The 25646-nt window shown below is 43.6% G+C and overlaps 2 protein-coding genes and 1 long non-coding RNA gene across 7 annotated transcripts; 1 reads left to right on the forward strand and 2 right to left on the reverse strand.

Moving 5' to 3' along the window:
• Positions 1 to 3059: 3059 nt before the first annotated feature.
• On the reverse strand, positions 3060 to 8417 carry MTRES1 (mitochondrial transcription rescue factor 1). Of its 5 annotated transcripts, none has more exons than XM_030004891.2 (4): positions 8224 to 8417; positions 5302 to 5740; positions 4391 to 4463; positions 3060 to 3523 (listed from the first exon to the last, which is right to left on the reverse strand). In XM_030004891.2, the coding sequence occupies exons 1-4, from the start codon at positions 8258 to 8260 to the stop codon at positions 3347 to 3349; spliced, it is 726 nt and encodes a 241-aa protein (XP_029860751.1). In that variant the 5' UTR covers positions 8261 to 8417; the 3' UTR covers positions 3060 to 3346. The 5 variants fall into 5 exon arrangements, with proteins under 5 accessions (XP_029860751.1, XP_029860763.1, XP_029860783.1 ...); XM_030004903.2 differs by lacking the exon at positions 8224 to 8417 and adding an exon at positions 7350 to 7478; XM_030004923.2 differs by lacking the exon at positions 8224 to 8417 and adding an exon at positions 7354 to 7408.
• Positions 8418 to 16842: 8425 nt separating this feature from the next.
• LOC115336665 lies at positions 16843 to 18508 on the reverse strand. The gene is made up of 2 exons (XR_003921861.1): positions 18431 to 18508; positions 16843 to 17114 (listed from the first exon to the last, which is right to left on the reverse strand). It is a non-coding gene; the product is annotated as an uncharacterized LOC115336665 (long non-coding RNA).
• Positions 18509 to 19685: 1177 nt separating this feature from the next.
• CD24 (CD24 molecule) lies at positions 19686 to 24667 on the forward strand. The gene is made up of 2 exons (XM_030004022.2): positions 19686 to 19866; positions 22655 to 24667. Exons 1-2 carry the CDS (start codon positions 19798 to 19800, stop codon positions 22838 to 22840), a joined length of 255 nt encoding a protein of 84 aa, XP_029859882.1. The 5' UTR covers positions 19686 to 19797; the 3' UTR covers positions 22841 to 24667.
• The last annotated feature ends 979 nt before the right edge of the window (positions 24668 to 25646 follow it).

The following is a 25646-nucleotide window of genomic DNA, read 5'->3' on the forward strand; positions in this document are numbered from 1 at the left end:
GGCTGCTCAAAGCCCCATCCAGCCTGGCCTTGAACACTGCCAGGGATGGGGCATCCACAACCTCTCTGGGCAACCTGTTCCAGTGCCTCACCATCAACATAATAAAAAAATTCTTTCTCATATCCAAGCTAAATCTAACCTCTTCCAGTTTAAAACCAGTGCCCCTTGTTCTGTCAGTACAGGCTCTCATAAAAAGTCTCTCTCTGTCATCGTTGGGAAAGGGCTAGGTCTTGACTGCAAGCTCTTGTCTACTTTACTTCCCAATAGGCTTTTCCAGAAGTTAAAATCTAAGGTTTTTGGACTAATACTGTATTCATATTCTGTCCAATTCAAGAAATTACCCTGCCTGTGCTCTTTCTTATGTCAGTGGCTTTCAGGGATGCAACTTTTCTGCCCATCTTGGATGCCAGGCAGGTGTTGGCTTTTTTTGTTGTTACTGTTTTTATCCTACACATAACAGACCCTTTCCGAAAGTTAATTTCTTCACGTCTGTACCTTGGCTATCCCCAAGTCCCAAAGCATTCCTGGGGTTTACGAGTGGGGTCCTATTCTGGCCCTGTAAGCTCTGGTGTGTAAGCTACTACTGCTGGAGGTGACAGGCAGGGTGACTGTACATACTGATAAGCACTTGACAGGTGACGAATGGTTGCTGACCAGCAACTGGAGCTCACTGACGTATTACTCACATCTTTCTACTTGTTTCTCTCAGCACCCATGGAGATTACGGGAGCCTCTTAGAGTAGCAATGGTAAGTGGAATTGGGGAACAGAGGATGCATCTGATCTGTTTATTTCCAGAACACTTGGTGCAAGCTCCAACAAACAGAGTGGAGACTGCAGTGCCCGCAATGAAAGTACAGCCTGCCACGTTCCTCTGGCTGCTTGCTATGCTGAATCCCTTCACTTCTGCAGTGTAAAGATCACCAAAATCCCCTAGGAAAGCTTTCCAGGATCATGTCCTCTCAAGAACCAATTTTTGTAAAAGGTCACTACGCCTCTAACACATTAACTAGACGTGTATTGCATCTTTAAACATCTACACAATGATTAAAAAAAGCCCAGACCAGCACAGATTTTAGCTATGCCTGAAGAAAGCTAGAAATGATGTTAAGTCCTGCACTCAGCAGCCACCACCTCTGAGGCTATGGACAGCAGCCGGCTGTCACGACCCGGGCTGGACAGACCAGGGAGTAGGGTTGAATTCGGAATTCCCTCGGGCTAAATTAGGGTGAAACGACACCAAAGGATCAGTTAAAGATTTTATTCACGACAGAAGCAAACTGAACGGGGGAGGCATGATAGTAGGTGGTGGGGTTTCTCACAACAGGAATTGGCACGAGACTACTTCTGTAAACTGTGTTACCCGTGGTAACCACATGTATCAACGCAGGGAATAAGGAGATCCCTCCCGCCGAGTCAGGTTGAAAGCAGACCCCCTTGCTTTCTAGACTCCTTCTCAGAGAGGAGCCCGGGGGCGGCTGGATCCGCTCCCAGTCCCAGGCTTGGTCAACGGGTTTGTGTCTTAAAGGGATGAGGTGTAGGGGTTGTGGAAAAGGAAAAGGAAAGAGAGAAGACAGAGAGAGAAAAAGGAAGGGAGAAAGATTTCACCGGCCCTGGGTCCAGCGTTGGTCCAGCCAGCCGAGGGGTCCGGTCCCGGTGGGCTTGTACACCTGGGGCTTCAGTTTGTGTCCTTTTAGCATGCTTGCCCCTCCTTCGGGCGGGCACTCGAACTCATTAGGCTAATGAGCAGTTTGTGAGCCTTTGGGCTTGGGGGTCGTTTGGGGGGTAACTTCCCCTTCCCTGCAGACGTGGCCATTTTTTGATCTCTGCATCAGAGCAGGGAGCTGGGCACCCTCCAGCACGCCCTCCCCGCCCTGTCGCTGGTGGGTGCTGATCGGCTGCTTTTCACCTGGGGTTCCTTGTTATGCAGAGTTCGTCTTTAAGCAGAACTCGCCCCACCACGATGTTGGAGACATTAACTCTTTCAAGTCTCTCACACCGGACTAGCCTGCTTAAACACAGTCATCGAGTTGCTGTTGGCAGTTGAGCCCAACAGTTCCCATGGGCTCCTAACCAGGTGAGCACCATTCCTCCTCTCACCTCAGAGACATTTTATGCAGTGACAATCCCGTCATTACTTTACCAGAGCTTTTATGTGTACCTGATAGTCTGATGCTTAACCAGAGCACTAGGTTTGCTTTGTAAGCAAGTTTCTTGCCTGCCCATTTAGATTTCAGGAACACCAAAGAAAAAGTGTCCTGGAATATGCTCCTCCTGCCTATTCTGGACTCTCTTCTTCCCTGTGGGCTCTCCAGACTAGGTAGGGAGCAGACCATGGACTGGATGAACAATACCTACCTGCTCTTACTGGCCAGCTTTCCTGTGGACACACACCCGCATGTGGCTGTCTGAACATACATAAACAATAAAAATTCTGTCTGCACCACAGTTCATCCAACAAGTTGCTTGTGTCGGGAGAAGCACATGTTCAATGTTACAAGTGCAAGTGGGTACACCTGAGATGCCTGTCCTAAGTGACAGTATTTTCCTGTAGTAATACAGACATGAGCTTTTCATCACAGTATGGTCTGACCTTTGCTCAGATCTTTACACCACCTAAGTATTAAATATTCTCTTAAATGCCACACTGAAATGAATATGTGACAAATGGAGATTTCACTTTCCTCTACACAGTTACTTAAACAGTAAAAATCAGCAGTACTACACGCATCTCCTCATGGATCTGCCTTCTCCATGAGAGCATAGCATCGCTGCCATGATTCATTCTGTCACCGTGAAGCTTCCTCCTTAGAAATACACAGCTGCAATCAGCATCCTTCTGTATTCTTGGTATAGTAGCAGTGTAGGTAAGCACAGAGTTGGTATTGTTAACCAAGATCAAACCAATAATGAAAAAGGAAGCAGTTTACATAATTGGGGGTTTTATCCCTATCATCCGTAACTATTTCATGAATCTAGAGATAAAACTAAGAAAGCAGTTCTGCTTGTTGTGATGTCAGCTTTAATGTAACCTTTCTGATTAACAAAATCAGACAGCAATTAGACAGTGATCAAATTAGTCTTTATTGGTTCATTGTCTGTAACATCTGTAAGGAAACTGCCTGGAAATGTAAGGGGTGGATCTTTTATGCCACAGTACTATGAAACAAAACTAACAGCAAAAAGCGACAGGCTTATTGCATGAATATTGATGTACACAGCAGAGGGAGATAGCATTCTGACACAAGCCCTTAAAAAAGGGTACTGTAATTTTGTTTAACCAAAATTCGTATTTAACAACAAATATGGTTTTCTGCAAAAATCTTATGCTGCCACATACAACCCCGTTACTTAAGTACATCCTGTTTGGGCACTTTTAAGCTTTTCCAGCGCCTCAAAATTACTTTGTATTTTTCACTTTCAGTTTTGTTAGATACTTTTTTTAAGACTACCCGCATAACTACAGCAGTTCCTGTTTCTTTATCTTCACCTACTATGAAATCCAGCGTGTCACCAACTTTCACCTGGAAACAGAAAGAGAAGATGAGTGATTATAAACATTCCCTGGGGAAAACAAATACCCACAGACTATGTCCCATTTTAATTTTGTTCCTTTCCATTTAATATTCTTATCTTGCAGGAGAGGAAGAAGGCAGGCAATACTTGACCCAATATAGATCCTCCAGCTATGAACTTCTAGGAAAGCCTTAGCAATAAGCAATTAAAATGTCTCATGACCTTCTCTGCCAAGAGCTTTACCCTTCCTGTTCTACAACCAACACCTAACTCTCTGAAAAAGGTGTAACGTAGTACGTTTTTTTCCTGAAGGGTGTTTCCTGCCAATCTTTTTGTATCAACACAGACACAAAACAGCAAAATGCAAAGTTCTAGCTCCCACCTTTAAAACAATTTAAAGTGTTTTAAAGAACAGAGTGCTGGTCAGCTGCTCTTCTCCTAACTGTGCTCCTGTGTGCTCTATTACAGAGTAACCTTTCCTGAGCTACCCCAGTTTCAATCCCTATCATGAAACTTTCTCTTTTTCTTTAATCATGTGCCTGCTCCACCAGTATCTCAGATTTAATCATTCCCACTCCATCAACCTCGCATCTATCATCACTTCCTTCAGCAACTCGGAAAGTTCTGTCCTTGCTGCTGTCTGCCTTCTCCTGACTTTCAGCCTTAGATTTTGCTCTCTAGTAACACAAGCCTCCTGTCTGCCTTAGGCAGTAATGCCTTACCAAGAGAATCAGTCACACACACACAAAGCTGGAAGTGGTGTTAGCAATGCCATTAATTCACCTTTGCAGAGCAATTTAGAGGGAGAAGAGGAGGTCATGCCTTAGTTATTTTCTTGTATGGTATTAAAAGATTTAAATTTTAAAAAGTCTTACAGTTCTACTTTTCTTCCATAGTTTTTCTCCATTCAGCCTGAGTTCATTATTGTAGAATGCATCTTCTACTTTACTGAAGAAAAACAAGGTTTTATTGCATTTACAGTGTGCAGCAGACCAAATGCAATTGTTTCTTTGCAGACACACAAGAACACCATTCATGTGCAAGGCACATTTCCACAACTCTCCTTTGCGCATAAAGGATACGTTTATTTAAGGTCAGGACAGACTTGAACTGGAAGTAAAGAAAAAGTCTTTCATAGATATTAAATGAAATAATACAGTTGCTCTGAGCCACAGGTGCAAGCAATAAAAAGCTGTTTCTGACGACCTGTCTCCTGAATATCCAATGCATAATGTCCCCTTTCCTGCACCAGCCAGTTTAATAATTTTTAAGTGATCAAGTTATACTAATATTCTCTTCTAACAACATTGCAGTATAAGGCTTCTGCAGGTTGCATTAGATCAAACACTGAGATATATTTATAGACTGCACATTTACCTGGTTGACCTAGTATGTTAGATTTATACTTACCATCACCTATTTCTACAGCCATTAAGTAGCATATTATTTTACTCCCTCAATCTCAAATTAGATCTTTTTGTATTACTTAGTACAGTATTTTGTGTTGTCTTCATTTTAAATAAATAGTAACTGACAGAAAATGCCTCCTCAGCAATCTTAGAAATATTGCCAACGGTGAGAAGCAGAAAACAGGCTGTTTCAAGGGAGGTAAGGTGACACAAACAGGAACACCCATACATCCAAAACATATTTTTAGACAGTCAAAACAGCTACACAAAATAAACCCCAACACCAAATACTGAGTTATTCCAACAATAAAAGTGTATCAAAACTCAAATTTTGCATGACATCTTTCTCATCAGCAGGTTGTTTCTTCCATACTTACTTTCTTGCAATGTCTAGACCAGCTTTCATGATCACATCATATCGAAGAGACTGCACTACTTTTTCAAGATCCTTGTAATCTTTTACTACATTGGGGTCATTTTCAAATTCATCTTCCAAATCGCTCTCCTCTTCATCTTCCTCCTCTTCTTCCTCTTCTTCCTGTATGGTTTGTCTGCTCCTTTTAGAGCTTTTGTTACTTTTGTTCCGCAGAGACAGTACTGAGATATACTCTGGAGAAAGTCTTAGTGCACAGAGTTTTACTGGGGAAAAGCTGGAACATCTTCTGTAGTTTACTGTACTTGCTTGACAGCTACAGAATACGCTTCTCCTCCAAGAGGGACATAGTTTATTAGAAGGGAATTTCTCCCACAGTCCAAACCAGACATTTAGTTTTCTAAAAGCCGTGATGGGGAGTCTGAAGCCAGTCATAGTATACCCTAAAATAAAACAAATATTCGCATGTAAAAATGAGCAACTGCTTTGAGTACTGGAAGGATTTCTCCAGGTACGGCATAATAGTTACTGCAAAAAGATGGATTATCTAGTTCCTCACAGCGCAACACATCATCTAACAGCACAAGGCTACACTGGCTTTAAGATCGGCCTTTCTCATACACTGTCCACCATTACAACGAGCTAAAACACCAGATGAAAAACAAATGCTAAAAACCCCAGTGGAATACTCTGGTCACAATTCCTTTTCTGGTGTTCAGTATTAACTGTCCAACTCATTTGTAGCATTTTCCTCCCTACATCTGAAACACAATTCACAAAAGAAACAGAAACAAAGTTAACTATGTCATAAAAAGCACAGGGAGACCTACATTTATCACAACTCATTCTCAATAAAAGCAACTTGCTCAACAGTGCAAGCAAGTAAACCCAGAAGAGTTGAAAGCTGCTTAACTTCAGTTTCTGTTCGGACCACAACACTCCTGCGTGGCAGAGCGCTGCACAAGGTTCCCCCCCTGTTTCTCTGAATGAGAATTAGCGTCATGGTACAGTTCAGGAGAAGTAACACCGCTCGACGTACTGCAACAGGACCAACGCCAGCAACAACAGTCTCATGTGCAAGCTCTCCAGTTCTGCTCCTTTCTGGAGCCATCTCTAACCTGGGACAAGTAGGTGGACACCCCCCCCCCCCCAAAAAAAAAAAACCCAAAAAACCCACAACCAACAGATGTCTTTCAACACTCTTAGAAACTGATTTACAGTCCTTCCTAGCTAGGTGGAGCACTGGCTTTTATTATGGCCTTGTATGTGTAGAAACACGTGTTTCTTCATGAGACTGGAGTCTGTTCTCCCCACACCCAGGTGAACTCTGCCGAAATCTGAATGAGGTGTCTGTTGTGGTTGGGAAAAAGCCCTGATCAATGGGGGCAATTACTGGCCAAATAAAAATAACCACACCTCCCCTGGCTTTTTCGTATTTAAATATGTAAACTTAACAAATACGACATACGGTTTAAAATTTAGGCCGGTGCAATCGTCACAGAAGACTTACCCCTCTCCTCCGTTTGGGGACAAACTCCCAGAACAGGGATTTGAACGTGTAAACAGTTATTTTCAGTGCTCGATCTTTGTGCCCCGCTGAGGCAGCCGCAGCCAGGCAGGCCGACGGCAGGCCCCAAGTGCGAGGGGCGGCCCCGGCCCACCACGGAACCGTAACGCCGACGGAGTCTCGCCCACCGCCCGCCCGCGCGGGGGGACACGAGCCTGAAGGCCGCTGAAGGTGGGCAGCCCCTTCAAAAGCCGGCACCCAGGACGACGCCAGCTTTCGCGGCGTGCGCTGGGGACCCGCAGACCCCCCCCGCCCCGCCCCGGGGACGGCCCCTGCCTCCGCCGGTAAGGCCCTCGGCGGCGGGCCCGGGGTGCCCCGGCTTCTCCTGCCGCTGCCCCAGCAGAGGCCGCGGGGCGCAGGCCTGGCCGCCGCCCAGACCCGCCGCCGCCGCCGGCGGGGGGAGGCCCCCGCCGGCCCCCGCAGCTCCCCCGGCCCCGCCGGAGCGGAGGCCCGGCGAGGGTCGGGGCGCAGCGGGCCGCCGTTACCTGCGTCCTCCAGGCGCCTCGGGCCCGGGCCTGCAGCCGCCGCCGCCGTCCCCGCGCCGCCGCTCGCAGGCCGGAGGCGGAGCCGCCTCAGCCCGGGCTCGGCGCCCTCTGCCGGGGCCCGGTCCCGGCGGACCGGCTGCGGGCGGGGGCGGGGGGGGAGTCCGGCGCCCCGGTGCGGGAGCGGCGGCCGGAGGGAGACGGGCGGGCGGCGGGCTGAAGCGGGTGCCCTGCCGCCCCCTCCTCCGGCCCGGGGCGGGAGGCCGCCGGGAGGAGCCCGCTGCGCCTCGGCGCCGGGCTCTGCCCCCGCCGAGATCTGTCCGAGCCGTTTCGCGTTACCGTTTGCCCCATCGTTATTTTTTCCAGCGTGCGCTTTTCCGATGTAGGCTGGTTTTGGGGCGGGGGGCGGGGAGCGGCAGAGCACGGGTTTGCCTGCGGGGGTGCCTCGGCAGCAGGTTCCCCCCCGGCCGGCTGCCGGCGAGCCCCGCGGGGCCCGGCTCTCCCTCCCCCAGCGCCGATGCCGCTCTCCAAAGCTCGCAGTCAAAGCACTCGGGAGTAATTGTGTTAACACTTCTCATGTCGTTTGGATTTGACACACCTCTGGTTTTCCCTTCGCAACGCTTGTTGGAGCATTTTGCCTCTTACGAGACCAAGCCCCCTCCAAACCCGGGTGCCGAGGGCCGACCCCAGTTTCCAGCCCCTCAGGCTCTGCCCATGTGCCCAAACCAGAAAGCAGTGGAAACCTCTCACTGGGGAAATGACTCCAGCGGATGCTGAAGTTTCTTGACCACAGATGAATTTGAAAGGCTTGGCCACCGTGACAATCTAATCCAAATCCCATTGTGGCCTGGGTTTCCCCTGTCCTTATCTTTGTTACCTTCCTTCACATTACGTCTCCCTCTTTCGCTCCACATCTCCGTTACTGGTGGTGATCCATAATCCCTTCTCCTTGGAGCTCAGAAAGGAGGAGAGGTCCATCCCTCCTTCTGCCTTCTCCCAGCTTTCTCTCTGCCACACACAGACCACACCTCTCCTGGCGCTTCTGAATGCTCTGATTGCTCAGCCCTTGGGGAGTTCTCTGTACCTGTACAAAATGGGTACAAAATGCCACCCCATCAGTTTGGGAGCATCTTGCCCTGATGTAAATGGCTGTACAAGGTTCAGGGGAATTTTGGCAGATGGAAGAGCTCCTCAGCTTTAAAGTTCTGCTTTAAAATGCCCGTCACCTCACCTGACAGACCAAGCCTCCCTTGGAAAATTATCAGCAAATACAGCAAGTGATATAACTGTGGAGCTACTGCTGCACAGCAGCTGTGCAATTAGCACGGGCCTTGTAAGCGATTGCTTACTTTTACACCTGTATAAACTTTGTCATAAAATGTTTGAATGAGAGTTTTTTATGTCAGATATTTTGTAATGGAGCAATTCCTTGGCAAAGCTATTTCCCCTCCTTAGAAACCTCACCGGGAAGGAGGCTGCAAACATCTTTATGTCTTTATGTATTTTGAATGTTCCAGTTCCCAGTTCTGTGAGATTCTGACCAATTTCAGTTGGGATTATAGCTGTTAGCTTTTTAGCACTTTCCCCCCGTATGTCTTAAAATATACATACATCCTTATTGACGAAAAAAAAAAGTTGGTAACTTACTTGCATTCATAGTGGCACATAGTGAGTCAGAACAGAAATTAATATTTGAACAGTGGGGATTCCCTGAGCAGAAATGCTACCTCCTCTATGGGGGGGAAAAAACCACACCCAAACCCCAACAACCCCCCCCCCAAACCTAGCTTTCCATACACCCCATTCTTTTCAGAGCTCTTAGAATTTGATTTGTCTCACATAGGATTAAAGTAATGCTCTAACTAAGAGTGAAGGTAACTTACTCTTAGTAAAGAAAGATGTAAGTATTGGTGCCTTACTAGGCTATTCTGGCATTACACATCTTTACTGTATATTCCTATTGAAAGGCAAGGTAAAGAACGTGCCTAAAATCACTGTCTTTTATATTCTTCAAATATGATGATACAGTGGCATCTTACCAAAACCAGAAAGTAATCAACTCACTGTTCGGTATCCTTTCCTGCAGGTCTTACAGTTTGCAGAAGGTTAATAGTGTGGCACTCAAACAGCTCCCTCTCCAGTCATAGAGGAAATGTAACTTGGAACAGGCATCGTGCATCTGATTTATCTCATAACTGCACAACCTCAAACAGAGACATCATGTCTTTCACACTTGCTTCATTTCCTAGTCCAGCTAAATGTGTGACTGTTCTAGTTGTACTAGTTAGAAGGTACATCATGTTACTATTATGTCTCGGTCGTGAAAGCAGATGCTTACCAAGCTTTTTGTCAGGATTCATTCAGCCCTGGACTGTAGAGGACCATCAGTGTCACACGGGTCTCCTTGTCATCAGATTCCCTCCATGCCACAGAGTAAGAAGGGCCATGAAAGCCCTCGTCCTTAAGATTTGTACTCCAGTCGTGTGAGGTCTTGGCAACTCCCAACCTGGGTCATCAAGTGCTTTTTTTAATGACCAAAAAGGCAAAAAATTAAGTTAATATTAATTACTCCCCCTTTAATTATATGAAACTGTAATTATAACCAAGATGTTCTGGTGGGTTGAAGACCGCAGTGTAATTGTTCTCTTCTTCCAGTTTACCATTAGATGGCAGTGAATAGCTCCCTCTCAAAGCTGCCACAAGCTTGTTCCCATGGCTATTCTCATAGGATTGCTTCATTTTTTTTTCAGTGGAGTCATCTCCTTTCTAGGAAGCGTAATTCCTCTCTTGTTTACGGTTTTCATTTTGTGTATTTGTGGCAGGTACACCCCCCCCACGCACCCGACAGGAAACGAAACTTCTCTGGGCAAGGAGGAGAGGAAAAAAACCCCAAACCCTAGAGGCCCCGGGTTGAAAATGGAACTGACCAATCCAACATGCGCCAGGTACACTGAAGTGTTGACCTTTTGGCCAATGGGGATTAAAATGACCACAGATCAGATTCAACAAGGCTATAAACGGGGTCCTGCCGGAGGACATTTGTAGCCAGTCCTCCTCGGAGCAGCGGGTCTGCAGTCAGGGACTTTCCCCTTGGGTCGGGACACCGCCCTGGGTAACTCCTGCAGGTTGAGAGCCCTCATCTTTTAGGTTAGTGATATGCGCATTTTGAGTCATCATTTTAAATTTTAAGAATTCTTAAGTCGGCTCTGTAGTACTAATTCCCCTTACATCATTGAACCTGTGGTTCACAAATGCTATCGGAGTTCTAACTTTTTTACTGAAGAATAAATCTGGGTTTTAACACCTGTTGGATTTGGTTGTGCGAGCCTCTGTAACAGTATTTCAGTATACTGCCTATGACATTCACTCACAAGATTAGTCTTTCAGTTTTGATAGCTCAGAGAGAAAATTCTTAATAGCTTTTGACCTGTATGTTGGAATCTATAACTGGGAGTTCCCTCCCCACCGCCTAGGGTTTTTTGTTACCTTCATTTTCCTGCAAGGTTGGTCAAGTGATGGCAGTAGATCTGCTGACACTCCTTGCATCTCAAAATAAAGTCAAGACTACCATGTTGCCATTCTAGCCCTGTGAGTAGCTCTGACTAACATTCTGCAATGCACATCTCATCAGATTACTTGTCACTGCAGATTTAGCTTCAGTATTACCTTGTTGGAACCACATATCTTTTAAATTACACTGCTTATTTCAAAGTGTACTGAGAAGGTGAATGGACAGTGTTCTATGCATATTTATGCAGCCTGGGAAACCACAGTGTCCCCATGTGAGCATCACCTTTAAGTTTGTCCATATTCATTTGAATAATGAGCTAAAGCTCCCTGACTGCTAATTTACCTCTTCCAGTGTCACGCCTATTGTAACTGCTTAGATGTTCTCTTTTCTTAGTCCATAGTCTGGAGGCAAATCCTCTAGCTTGTTACTTGCATCCAGTCTGTGACCAAATAATCCTACCATCTCTTTCTCTGAAAAGACCATCTCCGTCTCTGAAAGCTAATCTTTCATGCGGCAGAAGCTCCTTTTCTAGCCCTTCAAGTGCTGCCTTTTCAGTTGGCATGCTGGTCTAAACAGGTTTCCCTTTCTCACACATTTACCCATATGATCTACTGTGCCATTTTTACTATAAAATATTGGTTTTATTCTCTTCAGGATACCTCTAATGTCTCCAGCCCCCATGTACACTGAAACTTGGCTCTGTCTCTCTCTGCTTACCAACTCTTTGTGTTGCCATTTCATCTTTTGCAATAACAACCGCATTATGAACTTCTGTCCACTTTTTCCTGCAGTCACATTGGCAACCTGCACAGACAATCCCTTTCCAGAAGTGAGCGAGGTCTCACAAAGCACCTTTGCTTACAGGTTACTTATTCCGTGAAAACTCATCTTAGATGTTATAGATGGATAATTAGATGAGTAAGGTAAGGTGGATGAGTTTCAGGTATTGTTTTACATTTCTTTAAGTGATGGAGATATAGGCACTTGCTAAAGTAACATTCTTTTTTTTTTTTTCCCCATCCTTTTCACTACCTGACAATTTGCCTATTCTTTTACAGTAGAAGGCTACACTGAGCCATAATGAGAAAGAAAATGGAGGTGGGCAGTGCAGACTGCTCTGACTAGTGCTGAAGAAGCTGATAGAGGCCACCCTAATCAGTCAGAGCATGGCGACCCACCTAAACCAGAAATACATAGCTACCTTGGCAGTGAAAATCAGTGTTACATCAGTGGTTAAGCAAATGGGAGGAAAACAGTGAGTAACTTCCTGCAGTCAGCCTGGTATTCAATCCAGCTACTCGGAGATTAAAGGCCGCACAGTTTCACTGCTAATTCTTCTACTCCCCCATTTGGTGAGAGGTTTGCAATGAGATTTGTTTGGTTTTCTCTCACTTTCTTGTTTGTCAATTGTCTAAAACATGATAATTTTTTTTGTAGGAAAAGTTAATGTACTGTTTCCTAAGACAGGCGTTCAGACTTTCATTCATTCTGTAGTGAACGTGCTCAGGTCCTGCTGGTTTTGGTTGCTGCTCTAGGATTTATCTAGCTACCACTAACAGTGGGTGGCAAATGCAATAAAAAGGAAAAGCAATCACTTAAGCATTTGTTATTTGAACCTTACTTCTTAGCCATAAAACTACACATTCCATGAGCAAATGTTAATTAGTTTGAATTATTTGTTTACTTCCATGTTTCCTCTGTATTCTCCTCCGATTAATGGCTTTACTATTTAGAATATAATGTTCTCTTCTCTAATTGATAGCAACTAATTCAAGATATATGCATGCAAGTCTAACATAATTAATTTCCAATGAGGAAATTTAGATTGCTCCTCCATCTGTGTACAACTAAAGTTTTCTTTTTTTTCTTTTTTTACATCATGTTTTGTGTCAGGTTTGCTTTTAAAAGCAGAAAAAAGGCTGTTCAAAGTACTTCAGCTTCCATCGTGGCTAAGGGACAAAGTTGCCTTGATTAGCATTTATAAATATTACTGCTTTAGGAAATAAAAAATTATCTGTAGGTTTCAATACACTTTTGATATATAAAAAAAGAAATAATATAAATAAAATTGCACTAGGGAGGAATAGAATGTCAGAATAACCATATTGCTTGGTGTCAAGGCTGTCTCGTCCTTTCACAGAGTCCAGCTCCAGATGTATAAAAGATGTGTAAATCACACAGCAGGAAGATCTGAGACGATCTGTCTGCCAGGGAAGTGTGTCCTTTCAAAACTTGCTATTTAAACTCTGGATGTTCTCATCACTGTGTGACCACTCCTTCTCTGCACCTTGCCTAATGATACCCTGTGACAAAGGGTTCACCACCTAAAAGATACATGAAGTCTTAACACTCTTAGTGACACACAATACATGTTTCCTTTCAGCAGTTCATCTTTTCAAAACCTAGACTGGTCCCTTTTTCTGTTATGAAGTGGGAAGAAGAGCTGATCTACCTTCTATAACTTGTCCATTTATACACCTTTTAATCATATTTGTTCTTATTTTTTCTTCTAAAATAATCAGTTCCAACTTTCTCTGTTCCTGTTTATCAGATTTCTCCATGTTTCATTCTCATAACCTTGTTATCTCTGCCTGTCCTGTACTCAAAACTAGAAATTACCCAGAAAAGGTTACAAAAGAATAAGCCTTTCAGGATGCCATGTAGCAGTCATGACTAGGAATGAATTCTGAAACTGAGTGCTCCGTAAGGCAGCTCCCTTTTTATATAGACTATCTTTCTGGTAACTGTGGATAAAAATCTGCCCTGTCTAGTGGCAAAGAGAAGGCAGTAAGTGAAGAGGAAAAAAAAAAGCAAAAAATAACAAACAAAAAAGGGAAATGGAAGAATACTAGATTCAAATTGCAAGATACAGATTTTCAACACTTCTCAAGAGAAGATAAAGACTTCCACTGTTACCAGAAAAAAATGCTTCGTAGGCAGGGCTAAAAGCATAGGTCATGAAATGTGTCAGGGATAGAAGAAATCCCAACAGTCATAAACTAATTATGGTGGTTGAAATGACTAATAAGAATGCAGAGATTTTTCAGTGAACATTTTTTCATTTATTTGGAAAGAAGCAGAATGAAGTAGTAGTATAATATCAGGATAACTAACTTTTCATCCACTAGTAAGAGAGGTAATGCAGAATATCGTACCCAATGGGAGAAATCACAGACTTAAAGAGCTAGCACTCAAGCTAATGGTGAAAAGAACTTGGTTGCACTAATTGCTATTAGTAATGTCTTATCATAGAAGGAAAATTCAAGGAGATGGTAAAAGTGCTAACATTGCACTATTGTTCAAGATATGGAGCGAGATAATCTCAGTGTTGCATCAGTTCACAAACATTATGAAACTGCTGCTGCTGCAAAAAAGACAAATTTCTTTCTAAGCTGCATCAACAGAGTTGTTGAGTGCTGAACTCTCAGCTTGAGTAGAGTGTGCTACTTTGGACAACATGATCTAATGAAGACAGATTTGAGAGAGTACAAAGGAAAGTGACAAAATTGCATAGGAATCTGATGAAGAAAGTTTCAGGAACTGAAACCATTCCTCAAAATAAGGGAAAATATAGTAGTAAATGTCTGAGCTAATCATCTACACTCTTTTGATAGTCAGTGAAGAGATGTAGGCATCTCCAGGATGTGATTAATCTGTTTCCCTTCATCATCTAGAAGGATTTTCCAGGGAAACTCACTTAGATGTAGACAGCTGCTGCACGCAACCCTTCCTTTTTCCTCTCAATGAGAAGTGCTTCATATGTTTTCAACTGGTAAACACTTTGTTACAAATCTGGCCATCATTATTATCTGTGTGCTTTACTATGGTGATGTAATTAATAAATCATTACTTTAAATCTGCAGCAAAGAAGGCTTTGTATTAAGAGAAATATTTTACAAAGATAGTTTGGCAAAGAAACAGGAGGCCTATGGGCTGTGGAATACCCTTCACTGATTTTTTCTGAGAATTATGTTTAAACCTGCCTCAAATCAGAAGATGGAGAACATGACCTTTGATTATTTTTACTTCTTCATGTCTGTAGACCTGTTACCTCACGTTATGCCTCATGAGTTGAAGAAAAGCCCTGTCTTGGTTTCGTCCCATACCAAGTGGCATTATCCCAAACAATTCCTGAGCATGATTCAGGGGTTGGCCCAGGCCAGGGACAACTACCTACCAATAGGCAGTTTAGATTCAGCCTCCGTTTTCTGGAGGCTAGGAGAATTTAATAGTATGGATGTGGCTAGACATGCCAGTTGGCCTCAAGGCCAAAGAACAGGCTCTGCTACCATTTAATTTGTTTGTATTGATGTCACCCAAGAGTTTGTTTGACTTAGGGAGAAAGATGTGCTTTCAAGCAGATCTGAAGCCACACCTAATTGTGTAAGCTGACACCATCCCTTGAAGTCTACCCAGAAGTCAAAAGATCCATGGGTATTAGGGCGGCAACTCTTAAACATTTCTTCTTGGGACTATTTCTGGAATCACAATTTCAATTCTGCTCAGAATTCCAGGCTTATGATTCCAGGGCTGGAAATCATGGCTTTGTTTACTTCTATAACTATATACTGCTAATTAAGCAGCCCAATGCTTTTTGCGTCAGATCAACATAGAAGGGAAACAGTGGCACTGCTGGAATCCTGGTGTAATGAGGGTCTGGATCATGACAGCAAGGCCCATGTCTGAAGACACATATAGTTGAATCCAATCAACATTTATTACCAAGTGGAGATTTACAGTACCACCAATCATGCCTTCCATTAAAAGCTCTGCTTACATAGATTTAATATAAACCCTCCACTGGAAGAGGGAATGTAATCCTCAATATATATTCCAAGTCCTTACCCAAGACACATGCCAAACAGCTTTGTCCGGTTGTCTAAAATCAGTTTCAACCAGCCAGCTCCCATCAGTATTTCAGTTTTGTTCTGCAATGACAGTGAATGTGCAACTGTAAGGAAGGGTGCTTCAAAAAAGCTGGCAAATTTTGATTACACGGTTGGAGCTCTGATGCTGCTGCAAGATAGGTCCTTTCCGCTAAACAAGTAGCAAGAGAAGAGCCAGCCTAGCTTATCAAAAAGATAGCGTTGCTATATATTAGGAAATATTGACCTGTGAGTTTCTCAAGGCAAAAACCATATGGCAAAAATGGACATCAAAGAAACTTATCACCAGATGATGTCAGCATAGATCAGCATATACGGGCTAGTTGATACACACTGCAAAGCTGGATTTCTCTCTTCAAAGTTGTCTTTTGAAAAAAGATCGGGTTCTAATATATAAATGCATAACATTCACACATGGGTATTAACTAAAATAACTCATAATATGACCCAGGTGAGTACTGAGAGCTGCAGTGCACTCTAGCATGAGCTCGAAATGGATGAAGACCCTGGGATGAGCCACAGGGTGTAGTGAGTTCTAGTCTATGCACAGCCAAGGAGAGTGAAGAGCTGGTTGGGAGCACAGGATCCAGCGACTCTCACTGGCAATTTATGCTCCTAAAATATTTAAGTTTAGATGGATCGAGATTGACAGCTAAAAGGCAAGAGTAAATTAATGGTTAAGTCAAAATTAGTTCTCATGAATTTCACTCAATGTTCTGGCTACACTTATTTTGCTAAAGCTTGACCAAATTTAAATACACTACTTACATGGCTTGGAGACTACTTCTCTGCTTCCTTTTATAGATGACTAATTTTTTTTTTTCTGCCCATCATTTTAGCTTATCTTGTTTGCTAATGCATTATACAAAGCAGCACAAGTTTTGCTTCTGGTGACTAGATTGAAAGTTAAGCCTATTGGAAAGTTCAATCAAGTCAAAAGTCACCAGTGGAATATATAGATGAACTTACATTTAACCCAAAAGATCAAAGTAATTTTTTCCCTTCTCTTTGTTAAGCTTTCTCATCAAATATTATGTATTTAACTGGGAGAGGTGCTGAGTACTATTCTGACCCAGAAAAAAACAAAGGAAGCAGAACAATGGGGATTTAGCAATAATATTTGACACTATATCTCAGCATCATGAAAGCTCTTAGAGCACATTGCTACCAAAGGATGTTTGATTTAGAGAGTATATTGTCTTTTCTGACAGAAAAAAATCAGAAGTGCCTTTTGGCCACCAGATAGCAGTGCTTCACTTTGTACAGTTCTCAACTCGATTACAGGATTTCTTGCCTCGTAGAAAAATCCATATATTGGGTCCTGGTCTCTTGCTCAGATACATCTTTTGCAGACTTCATTACAGACTACAGCTGAAAAAAGTAAAGATTTTGGAATTAGGAGTGCAGGTGATTTATGTGTTCAAGAGGAATCAAGAATATTGCAGCTTTCCTGAATGGGGAGAGTTGGTCGCAGAAATCTAATGTAGTGTAGGCATTATAATTATAATTTCCAATGACAAAAGTTTCAAAGAAAATCTTGGGCTTAAAATATTTTTAGCACTTTTGCCTTGCTGCCAGTACATTTCCTTATTTGCATTAGTATTTCATGAATATTTCAGAAAGGCGTGGTTTTTTGGCATCAGAACATAAACTTAACATGGTTTTATTATTTCAGTAATTCATCATTTCTGCCAAATGTTTTAAAACCTCTGCATTTTTATTTTTAAATAAAGGAACAGACTTTATAATGTTTTTAGCAAAAAGAAAGATATCCCCATTTTCACTGAAACTTGTTAAAACACCGAAAGTGCAATACACTATATAATAATAATTAGCAGTTTTATAATGCTGTGTTGGTTCATGTCACCTTACAAGAACTGTGCGCCATCCTCATTTTTTACAGATGCAGTTCTAGACCTCAGGTAAGATGCACTGGGTAGAGAGAATGGGAAAAGCCATCTGATAGTTATTCCCTCATCCTCATCTGTCCCAGCTTTGACATTAATGTGTCTCAGCTGCTGCTTTAACCTGCAACAGCCAGTTATGATCCCACAGGATCATGCAACAGCTGTATCACTTCCTTTTCTCCCAAACAAGGCAGGAGAGATGATAATGGAAACCATCTCTGTCAGCTTTGCACTAGAATATTCTTCGCTTTGGCTGTTGTAGAGCCCTAACTGGATTCCCTTCCTTCTGCATCTCCTCCAGGGGATCTGGTGTCAGAATAGTGTGAGCCCTCACTTTATTGCTGTGATTCATGTGACCTCTCCCACAGGGAATTTCACTTTTCTGTAGCATTAGGCATGTCTACTGAGTGAAAAGATCACCTTCCCTCCCATTTGTGATTTCATTTAACTGTGACAACTAAAGCAAACTCTTTGCAAGGAAAAGTAGTAATAGGAAAGTTTCCAGCTTTCTCACCCCTCTTTTATTTTAAGTCAATCATAGTTTCCTTTTTTCTTTTCCTGTATCTCTCTAATCATGAAAGCCCATCTTCTGCTAACCAGCTTTCAGCAGACAAACAGTGAATATTCAGGGACATAAGACCCTCAATTTGATGACTATTCCCATAGTTACTCTACAGATAGACTATGCCTCTAATACTTTGGAACCAGACTCTGACTATGATCAGGGATGTATAAAAACCAGGGGAATGTTACTTCATGAGTGCTTCAGGCTTAGTGTACCTCTCAGAAGACCTTTCATCTTGGTATAGAATAAGGATTGATATCTTGGGTGGTATAGCTGGCAAAATGCCTTTATTCCTGGAAAAACAAAATAACTACAGCTTTGTTAGGCATTCTGAAGCAATTAGTGTGGGACTGGGTTTAGAATTACATATTTTGCCTAACACAAGTCCCAGCATCCAGTTCTGCAGCATGTCTCCACGTCTCCTGTGCTTCAGGACCGAGTTCTAGCAATGCCCTCAAAAACTCCTGAAATGCAGTCCTGCCCCTGGAGATGGTGAATGAGTTATGTAGTGCTGAACTTTGATATCTCCTCACACTTTGTTCTGAGATGAACATACACCATTTTAAAATCTGTTGATTAGTCTGAGCTAACAGGACATCCTCCTCTTCTTTTAAATGGAAGTAACTGCTTTGTCACAATAAAATCAGCACATCAGTGTCTCTTTTTGTAGTTTATAAAGCGGTCACAGACTATTTTTGTTAATTTGCCCGTACACTGAGATACCTGACTGATTTGGTGAGGCATTGGCACAGTGTCCAGCCTATTAAGAGAGGAGATACAATATAACCACAGCATCTACCCTGCCAGAAGCCAGAACCCTACCTACTCACAGGCTACAGCTGGAAGAACCTTCTGTTCCACTTGTTACACAGGTTTCCTACTCTTTAAGAAATAGTGGTAATAATAAAATATTCAGCTCCAAAGAGCGCTTGAAATTGCAGCCTGTGGCCTGAAGCCTGAGCACTAGTGGCAAGGCGGCTCTGAACAAGACGGGATCTTAACCCCCCAGCCTTTTACCCACCGTTCCGATCATTTTTCCGGAAATACGTACAGCTTTCTTTACCTTTCCTTCTCTCACCCTCGATTTGAATTTTTAAGTGAAAAAGCCTGATGTTTTTATAAGCATAAGCGTTCCTCCAGAGTAACTGCAACTCAGGCTCTGCAGCCCTCCGCCAGCCCCTCAGTACCAGAACGCGACGCCGGCACCAGACGACGACCCCACCCCCGCCTGCGAGACCTGAACCGGGGGAAACAAAGCCCTCGGCTCCGGCGAAGAGAGGCCAGCGGGACCCGAGCGCCCGCCGGCAGCAGGGCCCGGCTCGGGGAGGGGAAGCGGAGCCCGCCGGGCCGAGGGGCCGAGGGGGAGGCAGCGACTTGCGGGCACGGAGGGCGGGAGCAGAGGTGTGGGGAGGAGGAGGGGGAAGGCGGCGGCGGGGCGTCACGGCAGCCCGCGCTGCCATAAAAAGGCCGGGCGCGGCTGAGCGGCGCATCTCTCTCGCCCGCAGCCACAGCGGCAGGAGCGGCGGCAGGAGCAGGGCGGCCCGCGGCGGGACAGCGGCAGCAGCGGCAGACGACGACGGGCATGGGGACGGCGCTGGCGGCGCGGCTCGGCCTGGGGCTCTTGCTCCTGGCCCTCCTCCTACCCAGGCAGGTGGGCCTCGGAGCGGCTCGGCGCTTCCCCTACCGCCGGCCCGAGTGCGAGGGACGGGAGAGCGGCCACGCCGGGGCCCTCCCTCGGCCTCCCCACCCGCGACGCCGCCCCGCAACCCCAGGCGGTCGGGTCGCCTCGCCTCAGGAGCGGGCTTCTCCGGAGGAGCCGTTGGGCGCGTGGCCCGTAGGGGTGCCGCCGCCTCGCCGCCCGCAGCCCGCCGCGGCGCGGCGGTGGGTGACGGGCGGCTCCTCCGCCCCGGGGCGGCGGCGGGGCGAGAGGGAAACGAGCCCGGGCAGCCCCGGCGGCGGCGGGGGGAGAGGGAAACGAGCCCGGGCAGCCCCGGCTGGGGAGGGGAGGGGCCGCGCCGGCGGCGGGCGGGCTCGGCCCGCAGCCCTTCTGGCGGCGGGGGCCGGGATGGGCTCGGGCGGGCGGCGGGGGCGAGCCCAGCGCCCCGGGATGGCGGTGGCGTGGGTTACCCCGGTCCAATTTAAAAAAAAAAAAAAAAAAAGAAAGAAGTTGGAGTTCGGCGCCTTTCTTCCCCTGAGGTCCTCGAGGGAAAGCCGCGGAACCGTGGTGTGAGCGGCAGAGGAGCGTTCGTTCCCCCCTCTAAAAAAGGGGAAGGATCCCGCCAAACCCGAGTTAGCTCCGGGAAGGCAGGAGTGTTGCAGCTGGAAGGCAGCGAGACCCTGCTCTGAATCCATTTCCCCCCCCCCACCCCGAAGCGTACGGGGCTTTGTCTCCGGTCCTGGGGCTCGGGTCGTGGCGGCAGCGGGAGGTCTGGGGGCTTGAAGCAAAGACGTCGGTCGCTTGCTGCTGTGCTGGCCGAGTCTTCCTATCCTTGGTGCAAGGATGGTGAATGCAGTAGTGATTGCCTTTCTGTAAGCAGTCAAGCCAAGCGGGGATCCCAGATCCATGTGTTTGCTGTTCCTAGAGACCACCTTTTGAAAACGGCCAGTGGCAATATTAAAAAATAAACAGCAAAGGGATTGCGGGAGATTGTTTTAAAATATTCTTCTCCCCCCCCCCCCCCCTTTGTTTGTAAGGAAGGGCATTATCCCTTCTCCATTGCGCTCAGTGGAGTCTTGCCCTTGGCAGTGATGAGAGCAGGATCAGACCCTTTGGGTTACCGTTAAGAAGATCTGTCTGGGGTCCCATCTACTGTGACATTGTGGAACTTGGCTCTAAGCCCTTCCTTCCTCTTCCACAAAAAAAAAAAAAAAAAAAAAAAAAAAAAAAAAAATCCAGAAACTAGGCTTTCTGTTTAAGAAAACTTTCAAAGTATATAACCAAGTGTGAAATAGTGGCAGAGACTTTGTATGAAGACTGAAATAATTCCAGGGTGAGTTGGGACTTGCCTTGTATCCAGCTTATAGGTTACTAACTCTGCAATTCATTATTGATCACTCTCGGACTGGTTTCAACAGAAACTTCCACACTGCAATTTTTCTCCTGCAGTCCTAATTTGCTTCCAGCATGTTGCTGGTTGCCAAAAACCCTAACTACCAGAAGCTTTACACCATCGTGATATTTTTTTTTATCATGTGCTTTTTTTAGTAGAAAATACTTAAAGAAAATGCTCATGCAATTTTCTAATAAATTTAACATTGACTTAATGGCTTGAGCACTGAGGGACTATAATTACTTTTTCTGCTAAAGAAAATTAATTTTCTCAGCAGCACTAGAAATATGAGAAAATAAGGACAGCTTTTATGGAGAGTATTATTTATTAAACTAACTGTTCTTGTTTAAAAAAAGGCATTTGTTTTTACTTCAGCTAACTCTGTCAGAGCTTGCCAGAAGGCTCTGGTATAATACAAGTTTGCTCCTATAGAGCTGAAGCCAAGCTTGCTAAACTATGCTTATTTTGGGCGAGCAGTTAAGTGATTCTTGCCCTTGTTTTTCATCCTCATGTATCACATGCTTTTTTCCACTGGAAGAAAAGAACATGTTAGCTTAGCTTTGAAAGTTTTCCTGTGCATGTGTAGGAAATAGCTTGATACTGACATTACATAGGGTGCAAATTTTTATGTTCTATCCCTGTAATGCAGAGTTATAGGGGGAAAAAAAACCCTGTATTTTTTTATTTTGCTTTCTGTCAGCATTTTTTAAATTTGCTAATATTATATGGTCTTTCCACTGCATTTCCTATTTGTATGCTCTAGCATGCCGATAGGTTATGATTTAATCAGTATAGTTCCTTTGTGTGAAGTACTGCAGTTCGGTACTACCACGGCAAGATAGGAGACGAGAGCAGCTGAAATATTAAGTCCACTCACATAAGCCCCGCTGCTGCTTGAAAGGAATCTCCAAACCAGCCCCAGAAACAGTATCAATAGATTCTTCACCGGTGTTTGTTCATATTTTTGTTTGTGGCTTAGCCTGCAAAGACAATGAATTCATGCAGTTGTCCGAAAGTCTTTTATCCTAATATTTGTCTTTGCATAGATTTATGTTTGCTTTTTTTTTTTTTGGTGTGAGGTTGAAACCTACTTCTCTATTCTATCTTTTGTTTTAGTGCAGGGATTTCATAAAGTGATAGTTATGTAACAACAGAAAAACATCTAGAAAAACGTTAGATTTATTTCTTTAACAAATCCCATGTGTGCAATTCAAAATGTCTTTGTCTTCAACTGCACAATGTGAGGCATGAGCAATTGTGTGTATCGTATGAGTACTGTGACTGAGTGATGCTACACACTGTTCATTACTACTAATTTGTCTTCTGATTTAAAAAAAAAAAAAAGGACAAAAACCCCTTTTGTTACTTTTTTTCCCCCCTGCATTCTAGATCTACTGCGATCCCAATGGAACAAGTCCAACACCTTCAAACAATTCTTCAGCAAGTTCCACTTCTCTGTCAGCTGTCACAAATTCAGTGAACAATACGACCCCTCAGGGACATGGAAATTCCCTTCACTCAACCACAAGTCTTCTTTTCATTCTCTCAGTTTCTCTTCTGTATTTTTGCTGTTAAGAGACTCTGGCATGGAAATGGCTACCACTCCCCACCCAGTTTCCTGAACCATCTGAGATGGCTAGATCTCTGACCCAGCATGAAAATAAATCAGTCCAAACTCTGCATCAAACCAGCTTGGTTCCACTCCATACTCAAATTAGTACCAGTCTGACCTAGAGAAGCACTCAGTATTCTGACTTTCCAAAGCTGACCAGTGTGAAAAGACCGACTTCAGCAAGGAGGTAAAATGATGAGCTCTTTCACGAAATGAGTTGGAATTTGAAAAACAAGATGGAAGCAAAAAGAGACAGTTTTGACAACCTCTGATTTAAAGCTGAGAAGAAATGCAGTGTCTTATAATCAGGATGGATAATAACACTCCACCAAGAAAAAAGGCTAGAGGGTTTACCTACTGTTTAGAATAAGGATTTGAAGAGATTTTGTTTTCCATTTAAATTCATTAGAGCCAGCAGGCTCACAGAACCACTAGAAAGCATAGAAAAGCTCGAATGGTTCTGTTTCTTGCACAACCTACATGGTTATAACCTATGGGTAGTAGGATGTATGCAAAAGAAACAAAACATCAGTGAAAAGGGTTTCTTCTAGATTTAATTTGTATGAAATTGTTACAAGGCTAAAATAGAATACCAAATTTTTGTAAGAATCCTCTTATTTAACTTCTGAGTCCTAACCAAATGGCTAGCCAGGCAGGGCTAGTTTTGAAATAGCTAAAACCCACCAGTTTTCATAAGAGTTGAATTATTTATGGTGGGAATTTGAATTTGACATTTTATTTAAATTGTTTGTATATTAAACCATATGTGCCAGAGGAAGGAGGTGTGGAAACATTGGGAAAAGTACCAGGAGCTTTTTGTAAATGAATTTCAGACAAAAACCCCCAAAAAAGTCAAGGGATAAATGTCTCCTCTTCCCCTATTTCTCCTCCGAAGTTCTAAAAGTTGTACAAGTTCTTTTTGCTCCTGGAACTTTCCTTAATTATGAAGGATTTATGGAATCTTTTGAGTAATACTCTAGTGCTGCTTTTTTTTTTTTTTTTTTTTTTTTTTTGGCACAAGGTGAATAACTTACTGTTTGGGTTTTTTTTTTTTTGAAGAGTTTTAATTGTGATAGTTTACTTTAAACATGGGCTAATATTTGCGGTGGGGAGAAGGAATGGGAAGAGGAGAGAAAAAAGCCAAAAATAAGAAATTAAATGATCAGGTGTTTGGAATATGAAGACTGGAGTCTTAATCTAATCACTGAACTTAAAGGTTACCTTTGTAAATACTACTTTTTTAAAAATTTTCTGAATCAAAATTGCTACACTTGCACAGATTGTTTCTGTATCATCCAACACTTTAGATAATAGTATCAAAGCAAGCTTTGTTGAGGAGGTTCAGCTACCTTGATGATAATACCTTGTCAGAAAAAAGTAATGTTGATATGATCACATGTGAGTATACATGTCAAACATGAGTGGCTCTCTAATATTTTTTTTTAATACACATCTGTCTTTCAGTTACATTACCACCAATCCAGAGTATCATATATTAATAGCAAACTAACACAAATTCATGTCAGTGAGTGTACATGGACATTTCCTTATGCTTATCATTTGTATCCAGTAAAATGTTAATGATTGTATTTTTGTGTTTGTGTAATTATGCTTTGATTTATTAGCTACTGATTTTCATTTGGAAAAAACTGTAAATAAAACAGTGGACAGGCAATGCATTCTAGATGCACTTCCAGACACTTCTACAAAAACTTGTAACTTGCCTGCATAAAGTGAATGAACTGTTAAGCGAGACAGTATATGTGATTAAAAACCTCAAGGTCTAGAAATGCTGAAGTGTAATTAGTTTTATTTCTCTGTAAGGTTTTAGTGACACTGGGAGTCTGGCTTCCACTCCGAAACTAGTGAGTGAGATTTGATTAACATCTCTAGTAACTGTAGTAAGTTTTCCTTACTTACTACAGCCTCTTCCCTTTCAAAGTATTATGCTTTTGTTTTGGACAAACAGTGCTTAAGCAGAGTTTTCCTTTATTTCATACTGTGGCAATGAGTTATTTTCCTTAGAACGACTGAAGCTGTTTTTCAGCTTCTGGTTATCAAGTATGTGAATTAACTGCTTGAGGTTTCTGACTCCCACAGACTACATTAATATAATAAGAATATCCTAATAATACAAGTTTCACCATGCTTGATGAAGGACAGAGGCTGGAAGAGGTAGAAATTTGTGCAATATTTTGCTGAAAAGCAAAAATTAACTGGGTGAGAATTCAAAACCAGATATAGTTCATGGCATTCGAAGTTGTGTCTTCACTGTTTTTCAGGTATACTCCTTTCTAATAACCCTTAAAGACCCAAGGATATTCTGAGTGATTACCTTTACTCCCTAGATGTGGAGAAATGCATTTTAAAACGCCTAGCTACTTAGGCATGCTGCATGAGGGTCTGCATTTTTCAGTGGGAAAGAGGCCCCTGGAGAGGCCTCCGGAGGGAATGCAGCACCATGGCAGGCCTTTGATTGTGTTCCTTCGCTTTTCCAGTAGGCTGAACAAACCCGAGGAGCGGCTTGAGTTTATCAAAGCTCACCTTTTGAATGTGTCTTGGAATCTGCAGGGAGTGTCAGAGCACATTGTTCCCTTGTTTAGCTTCTCTCTGAATGCTCCAGAAGAAAGCATGAAGATAAAATATTACACCAACTGTTACCTGGCTGTGTATCTTTTTTAAAAACATAAAACTGAAAATAGAGAGACTTTCTCCAAACAGAGATGGGGAACAAGAAAGGCTGCAATGATGGGCCTTAATTCTGTGATG

The sequence above is a fragment of the Aquila chrysaetos genome, chromosome 2 (assembly GCF_900496995.4).
Source record: "Aquila chrysaetos chrysaetos chromosome 2, bAquChr1.4, whole genome shotgun sequence".
NCBI classification, from domain to species: domain Eukaryota; kingdom Metazoa; phylum Chordata; class Aves; order Accipitriformes; family Accipitridae; genus Aquila; species Aquila chrysaetos.

Coding starts and splice junctions, on each gene's coding strand:
- CD24 (XM_030004022.2), top strand. CDS start 19,798: ATGGGGACGGCGCTGGCGGCGCGGCTCGGCCTGGGGCTCTTGCTCCTG. Junction 19,867..22,654: donor CCCTCCTCCTACCCAGGCAG/GTGGGCCTCGGA, acceptor CCTGCATTCTAG/ATCTACTGCGATCCCAATGG.
- MTRES1 (XM_030004891.2), bottom strand. CDS start 8,260: ATGTGGAGCGAAAGAGGGAGACGTAATGTGAAGGAAG. Junction 5,741..8,223: donor GAGACGTAATGTGAAGGAAG/GTAACAAAGATA, acceptor GTTTTATTTTAG/GGTATACTATGACTGGCTTC. Junction 4,464..5,301: donor GGTCTAGACATTGCAAGAAA/GTAAGTATGGAA, acceptor GTTTTTCTTCAG/TAAAGTAGAAGATGCATTCT.